Source organism: Marmota monax, unplaced genomic scaffold (assembly GCF_021218885.2).
Source record: "Marmota monax isolate L192 unplaced genomic scaffold, Marmota_monax_Labrador192_F-V1.1 WCK01_AAM20220418_F8-fsc00178, whole genome shotgun sequence".
Taxonomy (NCBI): domain Eukaryota; kingdom Metazoa; phylum Chordata; class Mammalia; order Rodentia; family Sciuridae; genus Marmota; species Marmota monax.
In genome coordinates this window covers 1,015,368-1,035,240 of record NW_026694501.1, presented here as the reverse complement: position 1 = coordinate 1,035,240, position 19,873 = coordinate 1,015,368, and the positions used below count along the sequence as shown (strand labels likewise).

General features: G+C 41.9%; 1 protein-coding gene across 1 annotated transcript in view; it reads left to right on the top strand.

The window, feature by feature from the left end:
• The first annotated feature begins 6 nt into the window (after window positions 1-6).
• Window positions 7-19,873, top strand: part of Znf2 (zinc finger protein 2) — a 42,090-nt gene continuing 22,223 nt past the window's right edge. The window contains exon 1 of the mRNA XM_046420106.2: window positions 7-96. Within this exon, the coding sequence (XP_046276062.1) occupies window positions 85-96 (12 nt within the window). The 5' untranslated portion in view covers window positions 7-84. The remainder of the gene's footprint in view (window positions 97-19,873) is intronic.

The following is a 19,873-nucleotide window of genomic DNA, read 5'->3' as shown; positions in this document are numbered from 1 at the left end:
AAAAGGCGGGCCCCAGCCCTCGGCTGGAGGTGCGAGACCCGAGGACCACGCCGTAGCCCATATCGGGTTGGAAGGATTATCCGGATGGGCCACTGGGTAGGTTGGGTCAGGCGTAGCCGCGGACAGCTCCGCGGGGTCCTCGCGCTATGGCCCGGGGGCGGGGCTGGGGCGGGGCCAGCCCGGGGCGCGGGGCACGAGTTGGAGGTGGCTGCTTGTGAGGGCCCGGGAGGTCGGGCTGGTCCAGCGAACTCTCCGAGGTACCCAGGCCCGGGACAGACTAAGTGTAGGGAGGATCCACCGGGTGGATAAGACAGAGGAAGTGTGGAGAAATTGAAACCCGCTCCAGGAAAGCCCTGGAGTTTGGGAGATGAAGTACTTTGCACGGGTTTCACAGGCATTTCTGCATTTATTCTGATTCCAATATGTGGTCGTCAAACACGCATATCCCATGGTTTTTCCGTTCATCTCAGGCTCCGCTTTATGCAGTCTGTTCTTGCGCAAATGATGCACAAACCTGCCACAAAGGACGGCAGGAATGTGTTGTAGGAAACGGACTCCTGCTCAGATAGTCTTTAACGATCGATCGGATCAGGATTAGAATGTTCAGATATACAGAAAAGTAAAAATCGTGGCAAACTAGAGGCAGAGCCTACCAAGACTGACATAGTTGGGCTAGGGTTGTGGCTCAGCGGTAGAGCACATGCAAGGCCCTGGGTTCGATCCTCAGCACCACATAAAAATGAATAAATAAAACAAAGGTATTGTGCCCAACTACAACTAAAAAATAAATATTAAAAAAAAAGTGACACAGTTGTTGTGCACTGCTGACCTTTGTGGCTAAGTGAGACAAAAGCCAGTTCAATATGGACAGCCCAGGTCAGATCGGTGGCAACTTTCTGGTCTGTGTTGTCAAGCCTTCAAATGCTGTAAAGTCAATAGCAAGTTTGTTTTTTATTTTGGTTGGCATGTTGTTTATACCTAAATAATTATACATTTGAAATAATTATACATTCACAGGAAGTTACAAAATTAGTACAAAAAGATCCCATGCACCATTCACCCAGTTTCCTGAAATGGTAATATTTTACAGAACTATAATGTGAAAAACCAGGAAGTTGGCATTGATGTAACCCACTGAGTTTGTTCAGATTAATCAGTTTTGCATGGACTCATCTGTGAAAGTGTGTGTGTGGAGTTCTATACAATTGTAGCATAGTAGACTTATGTAACCACCACCACAATCAATGTACAAAACTTCTGTCTCCACAAAGATCCCTCCTTTCACCTGTAGAGACACTCATCCACCCTCCCACCATCTGGAAGATGGCAACCTCCAGTCTATTCTTCATATCTATAATTTTGTAAACTTGAGAACATTAATAAATGGAGTCACATAGTGTATGATGTTTTGAGTTGGCTTTTAGACTGTTGATGTCTATTCAAGTTGTTTTATAGTTTCTCACTTTTATTACTAAGTACTTATTATTACTGCCATTTGTTTAACCATTTGCCCTTTCTAGCATATTTGGCTTGTTCCCAGTTTAGGGCTATTCCAACCAAAGCTATCATAAACACTCATGTACATATTTTAGACATTTAAACTTTAAAAATTGTAGCAAATACATGTAAACTTTACCATCTTAACCATTTTAAGTGTGCAGAACAGTGGCATTAAATAAATTCATATTGTTGTGCTATCATAATCACCTTCTGTTCATAGAATTCATTTCATCTGTGCTGGGTGTGGTGGCGCACACCTGTAATCCCAGCTGCTTAAGGAGCATCACAAATTCAAGGCCAGCCTTAGCAACTTAGTGAGACCCCATCTTGAAATAAAAACAATAAAAAGAGCTAGTGATACAGGTCAGTGGTAGATCACCCCTGGATTCAATCCCTAGCACTGGGGGAAAAATTCTTTACATTTTGAAAAACTGAAACTGTACCTACCAAATGCTAACTCCCCCTTCCTGTCTCTCAGCCCTACCTTTCCCCTTTATGTCTCAAGAAGTATGCCTACTCTGAGTACCTCATACAAGTAGAGTCACACAGTATTTCTCCTTTTTCTGGTTGATTTCACTTTAGTAGCATTTGGCAGAATTGTCCTTTAGAGATCAATAATATTTGCATGCACATGCATGTACACACACATATAACTCCATATATATGTCATGTATACAGCTGTTGCATATATATAACTCCATCCCTGTGGTGTTTATACAGTCACCTGTCAAGGGACAATTGGGTTATTTCTACTTTTTGTCTATTGTGAATAATGCTTCCATGAACATGGGTGTATGAGTATGTCTTTGAGTCCCTGCTTTCAATTCTCTGAAGTGTATACCAACCCCATACCTGTTTCTGCATAGGCATAAGATTTCATTTCTCTGGAATAAATGCCAAGTACTAATAGTCCTAGATGTATGGTCAGTATATGCTTGGTTTTTAAAGAAACTGCCAGCTGGGTGCCGTGACACATGCCTGTAACCCCGGTGGCTTGGGAGGCTGAGGCAGGACGATTATGAGTTGAAAGCCAGCTCAGCAACTTAGCAAGGCCCTAAGCAACTCGGTGAGATCCTGTCTCTAAATAAAATATAAAAAAGGGCTGGGGATGTGGCACAGTTGTTAAACACCCATGGGTTCAATCCCTGGTACCAAAAAACAAACAAAAAAACTGCCAAACTGTTTTTCAAAGTGGTCTTAGCATTTTATATTCCTACCAGCAACATGTAAGAGATAGATGTTCTCTGCATGCTCACTAGCATGTAGTATTATCACCATTTTAAAAGCTGTTCTAATGGGTATATAGTGAGATCTCCTTATGGCTTTAATTTATATTTCCCTAATAGTTAATAACACTGAACTCCTTTCATGTGTGTGTTTGTTTTTCTTAACCATCTTTCTGCATATCCTTTTTGGTGAAATGTCTGTTTGTGTGTTTGCTCATTTTCCAGTTGGATTATTTGGTTTCTTTTCTTTTCTTTTTTCCCCCAAGTACTGGGGATTGAACTCAGGACCACACACATGCTAGGCAAGAGCTTAACCACTGAGCTACAGCCCCAGCCCTGATGATTTCTTTTACTGTTCAGTTGGAAGATTTCTTTATTCTAGGTGAGTCCATTTTCAAATAGATAATTTGTGAATATTTTCTCACAATCCACAGCTTGCCCTTTAATTGTTTTAACAAGGCCACTTGGCCATTCACCAAGCAACAGGTTTTTATTTTGATAATCCAGTTTATTAATTTCCTTCATGCATTGTACTTTTGGTGTCGTGTCTAAGAACCATCTCCCTAATTCATGGTCTAAAGCTTGTCTCCTGTTATTTTCTAAAAGTTTTGTAGTTTGGGGCTTTACATTTAAGTCTTTACTCCATTTTATTTTATTTTGTTTTATTTTTGTAAGATGTGTGAGGTTTAAGTCGGCTTGCAGAAGTGTTCAGACAAGCCAGTCACTTCCTCCCCCAGGAGCCAGGGGTCCCCTTATCCTCATTTCTACAAAACTGCCTCCCACAGCCACTGCTAGTCCACTCTGCACCCACATGCATCCCCATGTTGCCCAGTGGGACATCTGTGTCTTCCTTTTATAAACTACTGTTGAGCTCATCTGTCATTGTGTGGTCAGCCATCCACATGGCCCTGGATCCATTTTTAGTGTATTACAGAGCTGCGCAACATCATCACTGTCAATTTTAGATCAGTTTCATCACCCCAAAGAGAAACCCCCATACCCTCTGCCACTCCCCTGATCCCCATCTGCTACCCCAGCCTGAAGCAATAGCTAGTCTACTTTCTATCTCTATATATTTGCCTCTTCTAGAAAATTCCTATCAATGCAGTCACACAGGGTCCATTGTGGCTGGCTTCTTTTACTTAGTATAACATTGTTGCAGTTTATCCATATTGTCCCAGGTATCTGTACTTCCTTACATTTTATGGCTGAGTAACATTCTGTTTGCCTGGATATACAACATCTTATCCATTTGTCAGTTGATGTACATTTGGGTTACTTCTGCATTTTGTCTATTATAAATAATGCTGCCATAAACATGCATGTACAACTTTTGTGTAAACATGCTTTTGTTTCTTTTAGATATGTACCTAAGAGCAGAATTGCTAGGTCACATGGTAACTCTGCCAGACTGTTTTTCAAAGTGGCTGCAATATTTTACAGTCCTACCAGCAGTGCTTAGGATTCTGATTTCTCACCAATAGTTTTGGAGGTTCAAGCGTTGCTGTTTTAATCTGGTTGTCTCTTATTATCTAGTTTTATTGGTTCTTTGAATCTTATGGATACAAGCCCCTTATGGGTATATGATTTGTAATTATTTTCTTCCATTCTGTAGATTAAGTACTTTGCCTCGGATTTCACATCCTTTCTTAATAAGTATCCTTTGAAGCACGAAAGACTTGAGTTTCAATTGTGTTTTTCTATTTTATTGCCATTGCTTATGTATTTGGTGTCATGTCTAAGAATTCACTATCAAATCTGAGATTATGAAGATTTGACTCCATGTTTTCTTCTAAGAATTCTTACATTTAAGTCTTTAATCCATTTTGTGTTCGTATTGGTGAGATGTGGTCCAACTTTACTCTTGTGCATATGGCCCTCCAAGTGTTACATCATCATTGGTTAAGGGGAGGGAAAAAAGAAAGAAAAAGATAAGGAGAAGACAGGAAAGACTATTTTTTCCCTATTGAATGGTCTTGTCACACTTGTTGAAAATTAGCCGTCCATAGACATGTAGGTTTACTTCTGAGCTCTCCATTCTATTCCATTGATCTACAACATCTGTACCACACTATCTTAACTGCTGTTGCTTTGTAGTAGATTTCAAAGTTGTGAAGTGTGAGTTTTTCCTGTTGTGTTCTTTTTAAAAATTATTTTGGCTATTCTAGATATCTAGCAATTCCATGTAAATATTAGAATCCACTTGTCAATTTCCACAAATAATACAGCTGGGATTCTGATAGAGAGTGCTTTACTGTATAGATCAGTCATCTTTTTTTTTATTGGTTGTTCAAAACATTACAAAGCTCATGACATATCATCTTTCATACATTTGACTCAAGTAGGTTATGAACTCCCATTTTTACCCCAAATACAAATTGCAGAATCACATCGGTTCCACACTCACATTTTTACATAATGGCATATTAGTGACTGTTGTATTCTGCTACCTTTCCTATCCCCTACTATCCCCCCTCCCCTCCCATTTTCCTTCTCTACCTCATCTGCTGTTGTTCAATTCTCTCCCTTGTTCCCCCCCCTTTCCCCTCACAACCTCTTATATGTAATTTTGTGTAACATTGAGGGTCTCCTACCATATCCATATGATTTCCCTTCTCTCTCCCTTTCTCTCCCCCCACTCGTCTCTGTTTAATGTTAATCTTTTCCTCATGCTCTTCCTCCCTGTTCTGTTCTTAGTTGCTCTCTTTATATCAAAGAAGACATTTGGCATTTGTTTTTTAAGGATTGGCTAGCTTCGCTTAGCATAATCTGCTCTAATGCCATCCATTTCCCTGCAAATTCCATGATTTTGTCATTTTTTATTGCTGCGTAATACTCCATTGTGTATAAATGCCACATTTTTTTTTATCCATTCATCTATTGAAGGGCATCTAGGTTGGTTCCACAGTCTAACTATTGTGAATTGTGCCGCTATGATCATTGATGTGGCAGTATCCCTATAGTATGCTCTCTTAAGATCCTCAGGGAATAGTCCGAGAAGGGCGATAGCTGGGTCAAATGGTGGATCCATTACCAGCTTTCCCAGGAATCTCCATACTGCTTTCCAAATTGGCCTCACCAATTTGCAGTCCCACCAGCAATGTACAAGTGTACCCTATTCCCCACATCCTCGCCAACACTTATTGTTGTTTGACTTCATAATGGCTGCCAATCTTACTGGAGTGAGATGGTATCTTAGGGTGGTTTTGATTTGCATTTCTCTGACTGCTAGAGATGGTGAGCATTTTTTCATGTACTTGTTGATTGTTTGTATGTCCTCCTCTGAGAAGTGTCTGTTCAGGTCCTTGGCCCATTTGTTGATTGGGTTATTTGTTATCTTATTGTTTAATTTTTTGAGTTCTTTGTATATTCTGGATATTAGGGCTCTATCTGAAGTGTGAGGGGTAAAAATTTGTTCCCAGGATGTAGGCTCTCTATTTACCTCTCTTATTGTTTCTCTTGCTGAGAAAAAAACTTTTTAGTTTAAGTAGGTCCCATTTGTTTATTCTTGTTATTAACTCTTGGGCTATGGGCGTCCTATTAAGGAATTTGGAGCCCAACCCCACAGTATGTAGAGCGTAGCCAACTTTTTCTTCTATCATACACAGTGTCTCTGATTTGATATCTAGCTCCTTGATCCATTTTGAGTTAACTTTTGTGCATGGCGAGAGAAAGGGATTCAGTTTCATTTTGTTGCATATGGATTTCCAGTTTTCCCAGCACCATTTGTTGAAGATGCTATCCTTCCTCCATTGCATGCTTTTAGCCCCTTTATCAAATATAAGAAAGTTGTAATTTTGTGGATTGGTCTCTGTGTCCTCTATTCTGTACCATTGGTCCACCTGCCTGTTTTGGTACCAGTACCATGCTGTTTTTGTTACTATTGCTTTGTAGTATAGTTTGAGATCTGGTATCGCTATACCTCCAGATTCACACTTCCTGCTTAGAATTGATTTTGCTATTCTGGGTCTTTTGTTTTTCCATATGAATTTCATGATTGCTTTATCTATTTCTACAAGATATGCCGTTGGAATTTTGATTGGCATCACATTAAACCTGTAGAGAACTTTGGGTAATATCGCCATTTTGATGATGTTAGTTCTGCCTATCCATGAACAGGGTACATTTTTCCATCTTCTAAGATCTTCTTATATCTCTCTCTTTAGGGTTCTGTAGTTTTCATTGTATAAATCTTTCACCTCTTTTGTTAGGTTGATTCCCAAGTATCTTATTTTTTTTGAGGATATTGTGAATGGAGTGATTTTCCTCATTTCCATTTCAGAAGTTTTGTTGCTGATATACAGGAATGCCTTTGATTTATGCGTGTTGATTTTATATCCTGCCACTTTGCTGAATTCATTTATTAACTCTAGCAGTTTCTTTGTAGACCCTTTTGGGTCTGTTAAATATATTATCATGTCATCCGCAAATAGCAATAATTTAAGTTCTTCTTTTCCTATTTTTATGCCTTTAATTTCTTTTGTCTGTCTAATTGCTCTGGCTAGTATTTCAAGAACCAAATTGAATAGAAGTGGTGATAGAGGGCATCCCTGTCTTGTTCCAGATTTTAGAGGGAATGCCTTCAGTTTTTCTCCTTTTAGGATGATGCTAGCCTGAGGTTTAGCATATATAGCTTTTACAATGTTGAGGTAAGTTCCTGTTATCCCTAGTTTTTCTAGTGTTTTGAACATAAAGGGATGCTGTACTTTGTCGAATGCTTTTTCTGCATCCATCGAGATGATCATATGGTTCTTTTCTTTAAGTCTATTGATGTGGTGAATAGCATTTATTGATTTCCGTATATTGAACCAGCCTTGCATCCCAGGGATAAATCCTACTTGATCATGGTGCACAATTTTTTTGATATGCTTTTGTATTCGATTCACCAGGATTTTATTGAGAATTTTTGCATCCAAGTTCATTAGAGATATTGGTCTGTACTTTTCTTTCTTTGAAGTGTCTTTGTCTGGTTTCGGGATCAGGGTGATGTTGGCCTCATAGAATGAATTTGGAAGAGCTCCTTCTTTTTCTATTTCTTGAAATAGCTTGAAAAGTATTGGTATTAGTTCTTCTTTGAAGGTTTTGTAAAACTCCGCTGTATACTCATCTGGTCCAGGGCTTTCTTGGTTGGTAGTCTTTTGATGGCTTCTTCTATTTCTTCCTTTGTTATTGGTCTGTTTAAATTGTGTGTGTCTTCCTGACTCAATCTGGGCAGATCGTATGACTTAAGAAATTTATCAATATCTTCACTATCTTCTATTTTATTGGAATATAGCATTTCAAAATACTTTCTAATTATTTTCTGTATTTCTGTAGTGTCTGTTGTGATATTGCCTTTTTCATCCCGTATGTTAGTAATTTGAGTTCTCTCTCTTCTTCTCTTCGTTAGCATGGCTAAGGGCCTGTCGATCTTATTTATTTTTTCAAAGAACCAACTTTTAGTTTTATCAATTTTTTCAATGGTATTTTTTTTGTTTCGATTTCATTGATTTCTGCTCTGATTTTAATTATTTCTTGTCTTCTACTACATTTGCTGTTGTTTTGCTCTTCCTTTTCTAGGTTTTTGAGGTGTAGTGTGAGTTCATTTATTTGTTGGTTTTTTCTTTTTTTGAGGAAAGAACTCCAGGAAATGAATTTCCCTCTTAAAACTGCTTTCATTGTGTCCCATAGATTCCAGTATGTTGTGTCTGTATTGTCATTTGTCTCTAATAAGAATTTTTTTATCTCCTCCTTTATGTCTTCTGTAACCCATTGATCATTTAGTAACATATTGTTCATTTTCCATGTGATGTAGGATTTTTCCTTCCTTCTTTTATCATTGATATCCAGTTTCATTCCATTATGATCAGATATGGTGCATGGTATTATCTCCACACCTTTATATTTACTAAGAGTTGCTCTATGGCATAGTATATGGTCTATCTTTGAGTAAGATCCATGTGCTGCTGAGAAGAACGTGCATCCACTTGATGATGGTTGATATATTCTATATATGTCGGCTAAGTCTAGGTTATTGATTGTGCTATTGAGTTCTATAGTTTCTTTATTCAGCTTTTGTCTAGAGCATCTGTCTAATGGTGAGAGCGGTGTGTTGAAGTCACCCATAATTATTGTGTTGTAGTCTATTTGACTCTTGAACTTGAGGAGAGTTTGTTTTATGAACGTTGCAGCACCATTGTTTGGTGCATACAAATTGATAATTGTTATGTCTTGTTGGTGGATGGTTCCTTTTAACAGTATATAGTGTCCTTCTTTATCCCTTTTGATCAACTTAGGTTTGAAGTTGATTTTATTTGATATGAGTATGGCCACTCCTGCTTGCTTCCGAGGGCCATGTGAGTGGTATGATTTTTCCCAACCTTTTACCTTCAGCCTGTGTATGTCTTTTCCTATCATATGAGTCTCCTGAAGGCAGCATATTGTTGGATTTGTTTTTTTGATCCAGGTTACTAGCCTATGTCTCTTGATTGGTGAATTTAGGCCATTAACGTTTAAGGTTACAGTTGAAATATGGTTTGTACTTCCAGTCATGTTTATTTATTTATTTATTTTAGTTTGGCTAGTTTTTACTTTTTGGTTATTTTCCTCCCCCTTTACTGAGATACCTCCTGCTGTTAGTTTTGGGCACTATTTTCCAATTCTTCTTCTTGTAGTACTTTGCTCAAAATGCTTTGCAGTGCTGGTTTTCTGCGAATTCTTTTAGCTTTTGTTTATCGTGAAAGATTTTAATTTCATTGTCAAATCTGAAGCTTAATTTTGCTGGATACAGTATTCTTTGTTGGAATCCATTATTTTTCAGCGTTTGAAATACATTGTTCCAGGATCTTCTCGCTTTCAAAGTCTGTGATGAAAAATCAGTCATTAACCTAATTGGTTTACCCCTGAATGTAATCTGCCTCCTTTCTCTAGTAGCTTTTAATATTCTCTCCTTGTTCTGTATGTTGGCTATCTTCATAATTATATGTCTTGGAGTTGGTCTATTACGGTTTTGAATGTTTGGGGTCCTGTAGGCTTCCAGGATTTGGCAATCCATTCCATCTTTCATCTCTGGGAAGTTTTCTAGAATTATTTCATTTAATAGGTTGTCCATTCCTTTGGTTTGAATCTCTATGCCTTCTTCTATCCTGATGACTCTCAAATTTGGTTTTTTTATGACATCCCATATCTCTTTAATAGATTGCTTGTGAGATTTAAGCATCTTTTCTGTGTTGACTATATTCTTTTCAAGTTGATAAACTTTGTCTTCATTATCTGATGTTCTGACTTCTACTTGATCTAGTCTATTTGTAATATTCTCGTTTGAGTTTTTAATTTGGTTTATAGTTTCCTGCATTTCTAGGATTACTGTTTGATTTTTTTTTTAAGATCTCAAACTCTTGGTAAAGCTCGTTCTTTGCCATTTGAAATTGTTTTTTTAATTCGTTTTCAAAATATACTTTCATTGCTTGGACTTGCTGTCTCATGTCTTCTCTAATATTCCTTTCCATCTGAGTTAGGTATGCCTTGAGTTCTTTCCCTATCCATGTTTCTGATGCTTCTAGGTCCTCCTGTAGATTTAAGTTGTCCTGCATTGTTTGTAATCCTTTTTTCCCTTGTTTTTTCATGTTGTTCATGTTACTTCCCAGCTCTATTTGATTGCTGTGTTTCTGCTCTCTCCTATAGATTTGTTTTGGTTTTGTATATCTCTGTTGTCTCTCCTTTGTGTTGATAGACTATGCCTGCTAAATTGGATTCTGCTGGGAAGGAATTCCGACGGCCGAGCTCCAGTGACATCACCTCTCTGCTATGGCGGGCCCCAGGCTCCTTGCTGGGGTGTCCGAAGTGGGGGGTGGGACTGGACTGTCTCTGGTTGGTTTCAGCTCCTGGTTGGCTACTTCATGGCTATAGACCTCTTCCTAGAGTCTCTGTGCCGTACCTGCTGGGCCGCACCTCGGGGTCTAGCTGCGCGATTGCTGGCTGGCGGGCGGTCTCCAGCCGCCCAGTCGTGGGGGTCGCAGGCGGTCGCCTGAGGGCGGGCGTTCTCTAGCCGCCCAATTGCGCAGGCAGCGGGCGAGCGGTCAGTTGCCAGCAGGCGGGCAGTCTCTAGCGGCCCAGTCGCGTGGGTGGTCGCCGGCCGGTGGGCGGTCTCCAGCCGCCCAGTCGCGCTGGCAGCCAGCGGGCGATCGGTCGCCGGCGGGCGAGCGATCTCTAGCCGCCCAGTCGCGTGGGCAGCGGATGGGCTGTCCCCGGCGGGCGGGCGATCTCTAGCCGCCCAGTCGTGTGTTCAGTCGCCGGCGGGCATTGGTTCTCCAGCCGCTCAGTCACGAGGGCCTGGCCTCTAGTCCCCTGGTTTCTCCTGCTAGTCCTGGCTTCTCCTGCTAGCCCAGTCTTCCCCTGAGTGATACCTCTCGGCAGTTCAAACTGTACTCTGAGCCTGCAGTTTGCTGGGTGTGGAGGGTGGCTATTGGGAACCCCGGCACTCTATTGTTTTGATTTTTTCCGCTTTCCCCTCCCCTCGCGCTGGCAAGACAGGTTTCGTTTTCGCCGCTGATGGGAGGGGGAGTTGGAGGTCAGGTGTCTCTCCCTTTCCCCGCGTCTTTATGCAGGCTTATTCTGATAATCCCTCCCCCGGAAAGCCTAGGAGAGATTTTATGCGAATTCCCCGCTGTATGGGAGCTGGGCTGAGTAGCACACACCTGTTTTATTGTTTCAATCTGTCCGAGACTGGAGGTGGTTACGTCAGCTCTCCAAGATGGTGGCCGCTGGCTTCCTTGTTGGAGTTTCCGTTGTGGGCGATAGAACTGGACCGCTTCCTTCCCTGTCTGAAATCCCGAACTCAGCCCGGGGCTCAGTGAGGGCACAGCCGGCAGAATTCCACAGAATCCGTAGCAACGTTTCTCTCTGCTTGCTGGTCGCTTCTCAGCGGCGCCCCGCCATCTGTAGCCTCGGGGCGGGCCGCGGGAGGGCCGCGGGGATCCGTCAGCTTGGATCTCCGGTCGCATAGTTGGCTCGTGTTTGAGACTCAGTTACCGGACCTCGGTGCTGGAAATCCTTCCTCTAGGTTTCGGTGCACCCCGATTTTGCTGTAAATTCCTAACAAGATAGTTTTTTGTCGTTCTAACTCGTTATTCACCTGCGCAGTGACGCGGTACACGGGGTGTGACGCACTCTATTCGTGGCCATCTTGGAGTCCCTAGATCAGTCATCTTGACAATACTGTGTCTTCTGACCATGTACATGGGATGTTTTTCCACTTCTTTTTTTATAACTTCTTTAATTTCTTTCAACCAATGTGTTTAGCTTTCAGAATATAAATGTTGTACTTCCTTTTTAAATTTTATTCCTAAGTAGTTTGTTCTTTTTAATGACGTTATACATGGAATTGTTTTCTCAATTTCATTTTTGGATTGCCCGTTGTGCATGTACAGAAGTAATAATGATTTTTGTATATTGATCTTGTTTCTAGCAATGTTGTGGGACTCTTGTATTCTAATAGGTTTTAGTGGATGCTTAGGATTTTCTGTGTATGAAATCATGTCATCTGTGAACAAAGAGGTTTTCACTTTCAGCTAGCTAATTAGCCTCTTAGGACATGTGTTGTTCTCTCCCTCTCACATTTCTTTTTACCACTCTAGCACTCTGGATCCTGACATTCTCTAGCTTCTAACACAAGGGGACACTCACAGTTGTCTTTCCTTAATCATGGAATCTCTGTAGAAGTTCCAATTAAGAATCCTGTCTTATTATTTTTGATGGATCCTCATTCAGAACTGAAACTGGAGATTATCAAGCAGAATACGTGATCACTAATTTGAGTTCTCTTTAGAATATAGTCGACCTGAGGGGATGTCAGACCAGATGGCAAAATATACTGCATTTACTACACAGAGTTTGTCAACTCATCAAATACTAGAGAGCAAACATATGCACTGAGAGTAGGTATGTGTGGCAGCAGCATGTGACTTTAGGATGCTTTGAAAACAAGGAGGGTTTCCTAACCTCTGCTAGAACCCCATAAAAATGAACAAATTAAGGAACATGTAGATGCAGCTTCCTTCCTTCTTAGAGGGGCAGCTATCATAAGGACTGTGGCCCATGCAAAGATAGAATGAGAAGTGGTACTGTGGATGTGAAAGGAAATGCTCTAGCAAGCAATTATGCCAAAGTAGCAGCCTCAGCCAAAGTTATGCTCCTAAATGAACCCCAAAGAGCAAATCTAGAGTGATTCAAAGAGAGCATTACACATTATCAACGTGAAGACCCTGGTTCTGAAAAAAGAATATTAAAAATTATAACCTTCACTTGGATAATCTCTAGTGCTCCCAAAATGGCTGCTTTCTGGTATCAGATTATTTCACATGGATATTATCTAAATTTCTCCATGCAGTTGTCCATCATAATACAGACAAATTGGTTACTATCTTAAATTAGTATTGGAGAAGGAACTTTTAAAAGGAAGCTTTTTAACAGGTTTTTTTCAGGTTATGGATCACCTGTCAGCATAATTCTGGAAATCCTGTAAAGGTGGGGCATGGCCAGGAGTCAAAGCCTCCAGGGCCACCCTGCACACCTTCAGGTGGGTCTTACCCAGCTTCCATTCTTAAAGAGTTGGAATATATATGCGTCAATATACATCTGTTTTCAGGATGAGCTGAAGCATTTCCTCGCTAAACATGCACAGTCCTTACAACCACTAGTAGCTGCTTGGTTTTTTCCCCCAACCTGAGGCATCCTAAGTTTCATACCAAGTGATCAAGGCACATATTTTATAGGAATCATTAGAACTCCATAAGGCATTACCCCATGTTTAAAAATGACACTGTTTTTACCATATATAATCTCCCAGAAAGCTTGAAAGAACCAACATTATCCTTAAATTAAAATGAGCAAATTTTTCAGAAACCCTTGAACTCCTAGCTAAAGGTACTACTCACAGAACTCCTTATGACTATAAGATTCACTCACCTGGGACAAAGGGGTTTTGCCTCCAATGATAAACTCTACCCTGCTATTCCCAGGCATAGAAAAGTACTGCAAAGGACTTGGGTCTAGATCCTTCCCACAGCATCTTCCTAAAGACCCTCTTTGTTATATTAAACCACAAGATTTTGTCTATTGGAAGAGTCATCAGGGAAAGGTTGAACCTCCTTGCAAGGGACCTTTCAAGGTACCACTAACAATCAAAGCACTGTTAAAAAAAAAAAAACTATTGCTAACTCTGGAATAAGTTATTGACAGCAGCTTTCCCAGGGATACAGATCTGTGTTGGTGCGTTGGCACAGGAAGTGATGGGCTGTTGCATTGCTCTGGATTTCTCATTGGCTTTACATGGTGGCATCTGCACCATTGCTGTTACTTCTTTCTGATCTTGGATCAATGAACAGGCTAGACATCACATTAAGGAGACCGATTTGCTCCATTCTTCTGCATGGCTACCATTTCTTATCAGAGATTATGAAGATGATATAACAAGATCATGTGCTACAGTGTACATGAACAATGGAACATTCCCCACATGGTGAAGACTGCATCTCTAGTGGTCCCTGAATTGGCCAGCCTCTCTCCAGCAAGAGAATACCAGAAGGGGGATCCATAAGCACACAAGCGGAAGATGGCCACACTACTGAGCCACAGGTCTGGCTCACACTTCCACAGCAACCATCCTGGAAGCCAGAAGGCGATCTGTGCAACAGTCATCTCAGACATGGCCTGAACTTGGTCAATCACTGCAGCTCCTCTGTCTTTTGCCCCCACTCCCAACTCAGGACCAACCATGGAAAGTCACATATCTCCCTGAAGCAGTCACATGAGATGTCCTGCTCCCAGCTAGGTCAGCCCAGCTTTCCACGCCAACAGCACCCAACCTGGGCACACCTGAGCTTCCTTTCATTATTTTTTTCCATTGTAAAGGTGTCTCACTCCCTGCATGCATTTGGATGTCTGCTGCAGGTGATGATGGCCGATGACTTGGTTATAGGAATTTCTGAATCATCTCTGACTGCTCTTATTTAAAAGGCCTTTATTTCCACATGTGCAAAGCCCTTTCTCTTCTAGAAAAGAAAACCAAGTCCCAGAGAAGGTCATTGAGGTGACCTCCAAATGTCTTGGAGTATTTGGCACAGATTCCTGTCCCCCTCTTCTTCCTTAGTAATTGTAGCTGAGCTCACTCCTGCTGTGTTGGACAAAGACTTTGGTTTCCAGTCTCCTCAACAAGGAGTCTATAAATGGGAGTGATACACTGCAGTTGTTTATTGAGGAATGTCTGTAATCTTCATGTTTGTTACATGTTTAATTGAAAAATAAGTGAAGAAGGATTTTTGACTGATTTGTTTGAAGGTGGGTGCTGTATAATAAAGTATTTGGCCAATCCTTGTCGCTGGTTCCTTGGAATTTCCTGAGCATCAAGAGAGCCCTTGGACCATGCATGATATGCAGAGTGGCAGCCTGGCCTTGCCAGAAGTACCAACCAAATGATTAGAGGGTTGGGGCTTTGAGCCATGTGGTATCAGTCCATCCTCTAGGGAAGGGAAGGGGGCTAGTGACTGGGTTCAACTGTGGGGTCAGGGATAGAATCCACTATACCTATGTAATGAAAGTCCAATTAAAACCCTGGACACTGATGCTCAGGTGAGCCTCCCTGGTTGGCAGTACTCTGTGTATTGTCACACATAAGTTTGTAGGTAGCCTAATGTGTTCCTGGGAAATGACAGGAGCTTTTCATTTGGAAGCTCCTAGACCTTTCCCAATCTACATCTCTTCCTTAGGCTGGTTCTACTGTGTCTCTTTCAGCTATCATTAAATTTATGATTGTTAGAGTCTGTAAACAAGTCAAAATAACACCTGGCATTTTGCCAGGGGAATGTTACAGTTCGTAAACAAGTCTGGATGGTGCCTGGCAAAATGCCAGAGGGAGTGGTTTGAGAAGTAACAAAAACAAGCCATTAAGTGTGGAGATTCCTTATTGGTTGACTGATGTATCTAGTTTATGCTAATTAGATAAGCTGTAGAATGTATAAATACTGCTCCTGTCCTGCAATAAACGGCTCCCTCTCCTGCTGTATCAATCAACACAAGTTGTTCATCACCCCCCGGTTATTTTGCCCAGCCAGCCGGGCTGCGGCAGATGGTGGTCCGGGCTGCGGCAGATGGTGGTCCGTACGGGGAGCCCCGGGACACTCGGGGGTAAGTGACGAAAAAAAGCTGCTCGTCCATAGATAGGACGGGAGCAAATCTGCTCATCCCTAGGCAGATAGGGCGAGAGGAAAAATGGCCATTTCGAGAAAATGGAAAAGATTGATACAGTATGTTTGTGTCTTGTTTTGTCTCAGTGTATTGTATTGTCTTTGTGATGAAAATATGGAAGGGGTGAGAAGTAAATTTCTAAGGGAAGAAGGCACCCCAGTGGAACCAAGAATAGTTAGGGCATGTGTCGATAAGAGCCCAGGAACTCTAGTCAGAAAGAAAAAGAAAGTTCAGAAGAAGAAAGATTATCAGGAAAAAAGTTGCAGCAAAAGGCTATTACTGAATACTTTTCATTACCGGAGGGTGCGTGAATCGGTGCTGCGGCTGCCACGTGTGCGAGCTGGTCACAGCGCAGCAAGGATTTTCCAAGAGGCGGCGGCGACTGGCCCTTCCCCGCCTCCTGGCCCGGGAGCTGGCTCTTCCACTGCTGAGAGCCCAAATCTAGACCTGACTTGGAGGCACAGTCTCGCAGGCTCTTGCTCCCTGTGCCCAGTAGCAGTTTGAATCTGGGACACTCCCCAGGGCCATCTGGGGCTGCCCAGGACCCTACAGCCAGCAAAAGACGCTACCGGTGGCGTCCCTGATGTTTGGTCATTTCCAAGACCAGTAACTACAATGGTTCTCCCACACCTGGAAGCTAATGAGTAATGAGCACTATTAATGCTTATTTCAAATGTAAAAAACCTTGAGATAATGTACTAAATTGTTCAGAAGGCTGTTTTCTTAGTTGAATGCTACAGGATTTTCTTTAGCCATCCGGAGTTCCTGCCTTCGTCCCAGTGCCGGTAAAGACCAAGGTGGAAGAATTTCCAGTGTTGCTGAAAACTGGAGGAGACTTCAGAGCTATTGCTGTTTCTGCTGCTACAACTTAAGCTAGCTGCCTGCAGAACTTACCTGGACTGTGATTTAAGCTAGCTGCCTGCAGAACTTACCTGGACTGTGATTTACCTGGACTGTGAGTTAATCTATTGAGACACTGCTTTACCTGGACTGAGACAACAAACTGTAATCTATAACAAATTGAAACTCGGTATCTTTGCTAACGGTGTCATTGCTGGTATAATTTTTCCAAGGGCTTCTTGCATGGAGCCATCAATTGGCTTGGTATTGTGGCATTTTGTATCCTCCCTTTCTGTTTTTAGCAGGTTATTTATGGTGTATCTGTAAAAACCACTATGGTCGTTATTTAAATTAAACAAAAGGGGGAAATGTTAGAGTCTGTAAACAAGTCAAAATAACACCTGGCATTTTGCCAGGGGAATGTTACAGTTCGTAAACAAGTCTGGATGGTGCCTGGCAAAATGCCAGAGGGAGTGGTTTGAGAAGTAACAAAAACAAGCCATTAAGTGTGGAGATTCCTTATTGGTTGACTGATGTATCTAGTTTATGCTAATTAGATAAGCTGTGTGGAATGTATAAATACTGCTCCTGTCCTACAATAAACGGCTCTCACTCCTGCTGTATCAACGTTCACAAGTTGTTCGTCACCCCCCGGTTATTTTGCTGCAGCCGGACTGCGGCATATGATGACAATGTAATATTGTATGGTGGTGCATATCCATGATCCAGTGACTCCAGAGGCTGAGGAAGGAGGTTTTCAAGTTCAAAGCCAGACTCAGCATCTTAGAAAGGCCCTAAGCAATGTAGAGACATCTTGTCTCTAATAAAAAATTAAAAAAAAGGTTGGGTTGGGGCTTTGACTCAGTGGTTAAGCACACCTGGGTTCAATCCCTGATACCAAAAACAAACAACAAAAACATGGCCCTTTGTCCTGAGTTCTGAGAGTCATTCTAGTGAGTTATCTAACATACAGGGGTAGTGGGAACCCCTGAATTTGTAGCCAGCTGTCAGAAATGAAGGTGGTCTGGGGACTCCTCAATCTGTGAGGGCAGCCTTGTTTAAAATACCATGTTTTTAACCCATGAAGTTTATCCCAATTCTGAGCAGTTGGCATCAGAAACTATTACAGTGCAAAATCTAAAAGCACTCAATTTCTATTACACACACACACAAACATACCACACTATCCTAAATATGAAACTATGCTAATCTATTTCTGAATTTGAAAAACAGGAGGCACCATTACATTTTTCTAAGGAAATATTTAATTGGCAGTTTTCTAGAAGGAAAGCTTTTCAAGTAGTACAAAAATATGAAATCAGCCAGGTGCACTGAGAAAACGTGGGAAAGTCAAATTCTTTTTCAAAGTAACTCCCAGCTGGTGAGAACCTACTGGAAGCTCCCTTCTCAGATGAAGCATGAGACATGGCCTTCAGCAACTGATAAAAGTGGTGAGATGATGAAGAGAAAATTCTTAAATGGTTATCACAAGACCAGAGACCCTCTGGAAGGTGTGGTCATTCATTGTGGCTCCCCACACATTAGAGATTTAGTAATTTACCAAAACATTGAATCATCTCCGTAATTCAATTTTAGAACACCCCTCCCCCTGTCCCCATAACATTGTGGTCACTCTCATTTGCCATTCTCCAGGACACCACTAAATCTCATTTGTCTCTGAAAAATGTCCTTTTCTGGACATTTCCTAAGGATAAAACCATATAATGTGGACTCTGATATCTGCCGTCTTTCACTTAGAATAATGTTTCTGAGGTTTTTATTTTTTATGACAGCCATATTTTAGTGGTTTTAGTATTAAAATTAAGATTTCATTCCAAAAATTCCAAATCTAGTAGCATGCAGTTGCAATGGGAATTGCTTCGTGCTCAGATACAGACTAATTGTGGCCTCACAGAGAAGGTAATGTGCTACAGAGAAACAAGGACACAGGGTGTCCTATAGCAAGGGCCTTCAGTCTCATCCCCAAACTACAGCTGAACCCACGGGAGGAGGCCAGCCCAGGAAGGTCTGCAGGGCAATGCTCCCTAAAGATCCATCTCCTAGCCTAATCATGGCTGGGCTAGGTCACTGATGGCTGACCACCTGCTCAGCCTTGTCACTCTGGCCCCTGTGACACCCCTCCCCGTGATCCACAGGATGTGGTGACAAAGGACAGGCACAGTTAAACATTGACCTCCGCAGGTAGAAGTCACTAGGCAGGCCATTTTAACTTCCTTTCAGCTCATGTGGTGGATTTCAAATCTGAAAGGAATTTTCCTCACCTTCCTTCAGCTCCTAGGGTTTTTCTCTGGGGTGAAGAATTGATGTATGCTGAGTTCTGAGTTATACTAGTGGGTTTTCTCAGTTTTACCAAATTCAAAGAGTTGCTAGGCACAATGGCATGCACCTGTAGTCCCACACACTGAGGCAGGAGGATTGCTGGAATTCAAGACCAGCATGGGCAAAACAGCAGGATCCCATCTCAAAAAAAAAAAAATCTTAATAATACTAACTTCTAGCATGGTAGACTAGGAGCTTGATAGACCCACTTGCCTAAAAGGTTCTACAAATTATCCAGTATAACAAAGAGCAGAAGAGCCAGCAGAGGCTCCCCACATGGTCCACATTCCAGGGTTGTAACCAGCAGGGGGAGCTCTCCAGCTTCTGAAGGGATGGCTCCATCCCCGACACCCCCGCCCCACCCCGCCACCCCCGCCCCACCCCGCCAGGGTTCTCTCCAGTATGAATTCTCTGATGTGTAATAAGGGATGAGCCCTGATGAAGGCTTGCCACATCCACACCTCCAGCTTTCAAAGGGTATGTGGTTTGGGATTTTTATTTTATTTGTTTTGATACTGGGGATAGAACCTAGGGCCTCACACATGCTGGGCAAGTGCTCTACCACTGAGCTACCTTCTGAGCCCTTTTGATTTTTTATTTTGAGACAGGGTCTCACTAAGTTGTCTAGGCTGGCCTTGAACTTGGAATCCTCCTGCCTCAGCCTCCTAGGTCATTGGGATAACTGTCATGTGCCACATGCTGAGCTTTCTGTGTGTTCTCTGGTGCTCACAAAGGAAGTGCACCAC